The sequence below is a fragment of the Coregonus clupeaformis genome, chromosome 30 (assembly GCF_020615455.1).
Source record: "Coregonus clupeaformis isolate EN_2021a chromosome 30, ASM2061545v1, whole genome shotgun sequence".
NCBI lineage: Eukaryota > Metazoa > Chordata > Actinopteri > Salmoniformes > Salmonidae > Coregonus > Coregonus clupeaformis.
The window spans coordinates 17057366-17064539 of record NC_059221.1 but is presented as its reverse complement, the minus strand read 5'-3'; the positions used below and the strand labels follow the sequence as shown (position 1 = coordinate 17064539).

The following is a 7174-nucleotide window of genomic DNA, read 5'->3' as shown; positions in this document are numbered from 1 at the left end:
AGGCCTGATATGCGCTTATCCCTCCATACTTATCTATGCGATGAAATACAGCATGTGAACAGTGACTCAAAGTATATTGTGCCTGCTCGTCTCTCTAAAATCAGAGCAAGGTAATCGCCTTCAAGTGGGAGAGAGGTGTTGGGTAATCTCATTAATGGTGCGGGTGGGAACAATATGCTGTCAACTAATAAGCCAACCTGTGTGGGCCCATCAGGGTTGAGGCTTCGTATGATGGCAATATACTGTAAGTGAATGGCATTTTGTTTTGGCTTTGAAATAACGAGCGTTTTATTTCATTTACCCGTGTCCTGGTTTGCAGTAGGCTTATCTTTAGACTCCCTGCTGTTTTTTTAAGGATCTATAGGGATAAGCACATTATAAACACGGGTTTGGAATATTGCTTTTGAATATGATGAGGACGATGAAATACCTTGGATTTATAAAGATCCGCAAATGAAGCACTTACTGTAACTGTGTTTGAAATGTATTAAATTGGATGATGTACACCACAGTCAACTATTGCTTCATGACCTTTGACCATAGAGTTTGGCAGGATTTTCATTTATAATAATAATATGCCATTTAGCAGACGCTTTTATCCAAAGCGACTTACAGTCATGCGTGCATACATTTGTGTATGGGTGGTCCCGGGGATCGAACCCACTACCTTGGCATTACAAGCGCCGTGCTCTACCAGCTGAGCTACAGAGGATCAAATTTGCAAAGGAATGTTTAGAGAGAAGTTGCAGAAGTGATTGAGATTGTGAGCTAAAACATAGACAAAGACAAAGTCAGAATACTATATACTCTGAGACTACATGAAAGGGATTTGGTTGTACTCCAGCCGCAAATCCATAAACACCTGTTTATCTCTCGGTCAACAGTCATGCACGAGCGCACACACACACACGCACTTACGCACTCGTGTACACACACGCGCGCACACATGCTAGCACGCACACACACGTACACACACACACACAGTGTTGCTCAGAGTCCAGTACAACAGTACATACACGTTTTGAGGACAGAAAGGGGCTAGAGGAACAAGGCTCCTCCCTGCGAGTTTGTGAAAACATTCCAGCAACGTGAGCGAGCCAGAGAGTTTGAAACCCAAGAACCTGGCCCTTCTCTCGCTCTCTCTCTCTCTCTCTCTCGCTCTCTCTCTCTCTCTCTCTCTCTCTCTCTCTCTCTCGCTCTCTCTCTCTCTCTCTCTCTCTCTCTCTCTCTCTCTCTCTCTCTCTCTCTCTCTCTCTCTCTCTTTCTCTCTCTCTCTCTCTCTCTCTCTCTCTCTCTCTCTCTCTCTCTCTCTCTCTCTCTCTCGCTCTCTCTCTCTCTCTCTCTCTCTCTCTCTCTCTCTTTCTCTCTCTCTCTCTCTCTCTCTCTCTCTCTCTCTCTCTCTCTCTCTCTCTCTCTCTCTCTCTCTCTCTCTCTCTCTCTCTCTCTCTCTCTCTCTCTCTCTATCTGTCCCACACCTCCACACACACACACACTCCCACACACACTCCCACACACAGGGACACACACAGGCTTACACACACACACACACACACACTTCTACACACAGTTATTCACGAACACTCACACTCTGTAGGAAACCAACCATAAGAAGACCACAAGGAGACCCAACCAGACCAAGGAAGGAGGGAGACCGGACCAGACCAGACAGAAGGAAGTATTTTTGTTACCTGGACTGACGGACAGGACGCCCAGACTGTCCCTTGGATCTATCAACCATGACAACGGTTGTCCCCTTCCTCCTCTCCTTAGCCTTAGTCCTCACCAACGGTCAGTATTACTACCAGGGTCTCATGGATTATCTGGAGAACAGATTCCTTGCCATTGAGGTAAGAGACAAACTCCTAAACAACCATTTTACACTGCACAACTCCACCTAAAGTGGTGCAGGAAAAGTTATAGGCAAGGAACAAGAATCAAATCAATGACACAACTATGGTGAATCAAGTTTTATTTTTGAATGCTAGTGAGACAACATTTTTCTGAACGAACAGTAAACAACAGTTAGAGTGAAATCAAGGACTAAAAATCGAGGTCATGTGTTGGGCTTTAGCTCTGACATTCTGCAAAACTTTACTTTGCACTCAGTGTCTGCCTGCAAGGTTTCTTTTCATATCTTAATGTGTTGACTAAAGCAATCCAATTAATACAATCTCTGTTCGACTCATCAACTTCTCTGGCTAAGGCCCTTAGAGAATATCAGTGGCTGTGAGCTGTCGTATCTGTGCCTGAGTACTTATATTCTCATTGCCCTTCTCAGAATACACACTAAGCAGTGTGAGACTCTTCATTAGGATCAAAGATAACAACACATTGATAATGAAAACAATAGGAACATTTGCAGAAATTACTGACAAAAAACAATAATGGCGAAATCATTTTCTTTAGAATAAGCGAGAACATGTATCAACAAAAGTGTGCCTTGCAATTTCTCTAGGCCAAATTAAAATGCTGTCTGAGGCACTGTACAGTATTTATTTTGTCAAATATGATATGCCAGGTTTGTGGGAGTGTGTTCTACTCCTCATATATTGCAGCTATTCTATGATCTGTCTTCAATGATTATGCCAAGTTTGCTTACAGTATATGCTGAGTGTGATGAAGTGTCCAAGAAGTGGAATAAATATGCAGCTCCATGCTTTCTGCTGTAGGACTACAGTATTATTAGCTACAGTAATCAAGTCATTTCTATGAAATGTAATTTAAATGGTAATGTTTCCATTAAAAGTTCATGCACCAATCTATCCATTCATTATGACCATGTAATGTAACTTGTTAGTTTCCTCTTTTGAGGCATTATCTAATATAGCACTCCAAAAATTGGGAAAATAGTGTGAGAATACAAATAACATTTGCTCGTTATTACTTTTCATTCTCAATCTCTCTCGATTACATGATCCATTGCCGTAACCGTACTCTACGAGGGTGTCTGAAGGGGAGTGGGATATGCAAAAAACACATTTCCATTTCACACCACACACTTGTACAGGTTACACACTTATACAGTATAAGCTACAGTATATATAAGCACCCCCTATTTGACCTTTTGTCAATCTTACGATGAGTCAACCTCTATTGTTCACTGCCACTGAACCAGATCACTGAACAACATTGTGATAATAAACAAAACGTATTTCTTCTTGTGAGGTTTTGATGGTGGAATTGATGTTGATGGGTGCTGATACTTTTTTCCACAGTACATGATCATGAGGAACCTGGTTTGACCCAGGTTCAAACACCAACACCTGATACAGTTTTCTCAGAACTCTGCCCATGGTGTTGTCCTTGTGAATAAGACGTGTGTGATTGGAATGAACTAGAGTCTGATACTAGGACAATTACATTCACCCAACATTACAGTAGTGCTTAATCATGGGTCACACACCAAATCAACGTCCTTGATAACACATTATGTTCCCCCAGGATCGTATGCTCATATGGCACGAGCAGTCTAACCGCTACAACACTGAGCTGCGGGACTTCAAGAAGCAGACTGCCGAGTTTATAAAGGGAATAAACCAGGACCATGGTACCCTGCGCCAAGACCTGGAGGGGACAGGGGTACGAGTGGACCGCGTGGAGAGAGAGATGGACTACATCGAAACCCAAAACCCCGCTAGGCCCTGTGTGAACCAGGCAGACAGAATGGTGGATGTGGACCTGGAGGTGAAGGAGAGGAAGAAAGGGGGAGAGGAGGAAGATGGGTACTCCAGAGTCTTGGGTGAGTAGAGAGAGGAGCAGTGTATGGGGAGTTGGGGGAGTGTGAGGCGTAGAGCTCTGACTTCCTGTACAGGATGTCTGCCTTTGATCTAGTGCCTTCGTTTCCCTGCCTGACAGAGACTTGGCTATGGAGCATGGTTACAGTATTTTTAGTCTTGCACCAAGCTCTTTACCACTCTTGGCAGTTGGTGTCCTCCCCTGAAAACCCATTCCACAGGAAAATAGGCAACAAACACAGATTTGTTTCAAGTCATGTTTTTGCAATTTAGAGCTACATTTTGAATCAGTAGGTAGGCTAGTCATAAATTTAATTTTCGTAGAGAGTTATCGCTAGTTGGCTATGAGTCATTTATTTCAGGGGGGAACCAGTCTCCTATTTGTACCGCATGGACACGGGTAGTCTGTCTTTACTACCTACAACGTGACTCACAGCGGGTTGGTACAAATAATGTTGTGATTCAAAGTTCTATTTCACAGACAGTAGGTTCATTTAGTCAACTGCATAACGTCATGTAAAACACAGAGCAAACAGACCTCTCACTAAGAGTTTCAGCATCTGCATAACCCTCCTCAGTGATCAGGGGGTTCAGTAAGACATTAACATAACAAAAAAGGTTTATAAAAGGTTTAGAAGTAGTTTATAAACCATTAATTATTAGTTTATAAATCTCAAATAAACAGTTTTTACCAGGAGCTCTTACTCTACCTGAAAGGGGGAACCGGATACTGACCTCAGGTCAGTTGCAATACTTTGAAAGTCCATATTCAAGGAGTGTTCCATGCATACAGAACAGTACCCCCCCATTGTCAACGATTTAGACTCACTCTATCCAGATTGAGAGGAAGTCTCTTTGTTGTCTTGAGAGCTCCAATTTACTTTTTATCAGCAAAAGGCTCTTGAAAGAAAATACCACTTTACTATACTTCAGCATATCTGTGCGTCACTCATCTTTCCCAATTTCCATAGCACAATGTAGCTGTTTCTTCCACTTCCCTTTGATTGTGTTAAGTTCATTTTAATTTGGACTGCATTGGAATAGCCTGCTGCAGCCTTCGGGGTAAATTATGTGCCCTGCATGTTGAAGTAGACATCAAAACATGTCTCAGGTGGGCAAGGACATTGCAGAGGCATGCTAATGCAACAGGAGAAGGAAATGTGAACTGGAAGCCTGGATGCTAACCAACTTGGCTTCAGAGCATTTAGTATTATTCTGAAAGTAAATCCGAGACACTCCATTTAGAATGATATGTAATGTTTCGTATGGTATGTATTCATTTTTGAATGTACATCACCCGTTTCGTATGATATGTTACGAAATACAATTTGTATTATATGTTACGAATTTGCAAAACGTACAATACTATATGTTACGAATTTGCAAAACGTATGATATTTAACTAATTCTAGCTAGGTGGCTAATGTTAGCTAGCTGGCTAGGGGTTAGGGTTAAGATTAGGGTTAAGTTTAGGAGTTAGGTTAAAGGGTTAAGATTAGGGTTAGGGTTAGGGGAAGGGTTAGCTAAATGGGTTAAGGTTAGGGTTAGGGGAAGGGTTAGCTAATATGCTAAGTAGTTGCAAAGTAGCTAAGAAGTAGTAAGTAGTTGAAAAGTTGCTAAAATTGTCCGTGATGAGATTCGAACTTGAAACCTTTGGGTTGCTAGATGTTCGCGTTAAAAGTAACCATATGTCTTATGTAGCCATACCAAACGTAACATATCATACTAATTTGAGTGTCCCGGATTTACATTTACTATGTTTCATCTAGTCTATGAGACCAGATTGACCAGCCTAGAACTCCTCTTTGATTTTCAAAACTACAAATAGACCATTAACATTTATAATAGTAATATCTTATCTGTTATAATAATGATCTGTTGTCATTTTATACAGTATACTGTATACAAACGTCTTAATAATTACCCGATTTTTCATTACATCTGACAATGTTATTATGACCACTCATGAAAATGGCTTTTCACAATACCATCTCCATTTCTCTATCAACAGATTGTATGGACATCATCTCCAGCATCAGAGCCATGAAGATCCTGAAGAGGATGGGCAGCCCCAAAGGCATTTGGACTAAAGACGCCAGGTCCTCTAAGGTCTACATCTTCAACGGCACGGCAGAGGACACCCTGTACCAGTTCAGTTCTGTTCTAGACTTCTCAGCCTCCCCAGGAGTAGCCAACAGCAGGCCCATCAGACTGCCCTCTCTGTGGAGTGGCACCGGTGCTGCTGTCTATAACGGCTATGCCTACTACGTGATGGAGGGGGCCGATGAGCTCCAGGTGATTAAGTATGACCTGGCAAATGGCACGGTGACAGACAGTGCTGTGTTCCCAGTGGAAGTGGCAGACCATAGACCCGTCTACAGCCTCAACCCAGAGACTGCCTTGGACCTGGCTGCCGATGAGGAAGGCCTCTGGGCCCTGTACACTACCAGGGAAAGTGAGTCCATCAACCTGGCTAAGATGGACCCAGACAGCCTGGATATCGAGCAGATGTGGGATACACAGTGTCCCCGGGAGAATGCGGAGGCAGCCTTCGTGGTCTGTGGGACGGTCTATGTGGTCTACAACACCAGGGTGCCTAGTCGCTCTCGTGTTCAGTGTGTGTTTGACGTGAACGATATGGTGACCAGTGAGGAGGCTCCGCTACTGTATTTCCCCAGGAGGTATGGAGTCCACGCCAGCCTTAAGTACAACCCTCAGGAGAAACAGATCTATGCTTGGGACGATGGCTACCAGATCCTTTACAAACTGTCCATGAAGAGGAAGCTAATGGTTTAAGTGGATGGACTAGTGGGCATTTTAGTCAAATTACATTTTAGTCCGCGAAATGGCCGGAAAACATTATAATATGAAGACTATCACTGGAGGCATACAGTGCCTAGCAAAAGTATTCAACCCCCTTGCCGTTTTTCCTATTTTGTTGCGTTACAACCTGTAATTTAAATTGATTTTTATTTGGATTTCATGTAATGGACATACACAAAATAGTCCAAATTGGTGAAGTGAAACGCAAAAAATAAATAACTTGTTTCAAAGAATTCTAAAATATAAATAACGGAAAGTGGTGCGTGCATATGTATTCACCCCCTTTGCTCTGAAGCCCCTAAATAAGATCTGGTGCAACCAATTACCTTCAGAAGTCACATAATTAGTTAAATAAAGTCCACCTGTGTGCAATCTAAGTGTCACATGATCTGTCACATGATCTCAGTTTATATACACCTGTTCTGAAAGGCCCCAGAGTCTGCCACACCACTAAGCAAGGGGCACCACCAAGCAAGCAGCACCATGAAGACCAAGGAGCTCTCCAAACAGGTCAGGGACAAAGTTGTGGAGAAGTACAGATCAGGGTTGGGTTATAAAAAATTATCAGAAACTTTGAACATCCCACGGAGCACCATTAAATCCATCATAAAAAAATG

General features: G+C 42.7%; 1 protein-coding gene across 1 annotated transcript; it reads left to right on the top strand.

Annotated features, from left to right (window-relative positions):
- The first annotated feature begins 1490 nt into the window (after nt 1–1490).
- LOC121546731 (olfactomedin-like protein 3B) lies at nt 1491–6706 on the top strand. The gene is made up of 3 exons (XM_041857966.2): nt 1491–1847; nt 3442–3739; nt 5746–6706. The coding sequence occupies exons 1-3, from the start codon at nt 1737–1739 to the stop codon at nt 6528–6530; spliced, it is 1194 nt and encodes a 397-aa protein (XP_041713900.1). The 5' UTR covers nt 1491–1736; the 3' UTR covers nt 6531–6706.
- Nucleotides 6707–7174: the final 468 nt, after the last annotated feature.

Excerpts from the sequence above, each read along its gene's own strand:
- LOC121546731 (XM_041857966.2), top strand. The coding sequence starts at position 1,737 with ATGACAACGGTTGTCCCCTTCCTCCTCTCCTTAGCCTTAGTCCTCACC. Across the intron at positions 1,848-3,441 it reads ACAGATTCCTTGCCATTGAG|GATCGTATGCTCATATGGCA; the intron begins GTAAGAGACAAA and ends ATGTTCCCCCAG. Across the intron at positions 3,740-5,745 it reads TGGGTACTCCAGAGTCTTGG|ATTGTATGGACATCATCTCC; the intron begins GTGAGTAGAGAG and ends CTCTATCAACAG.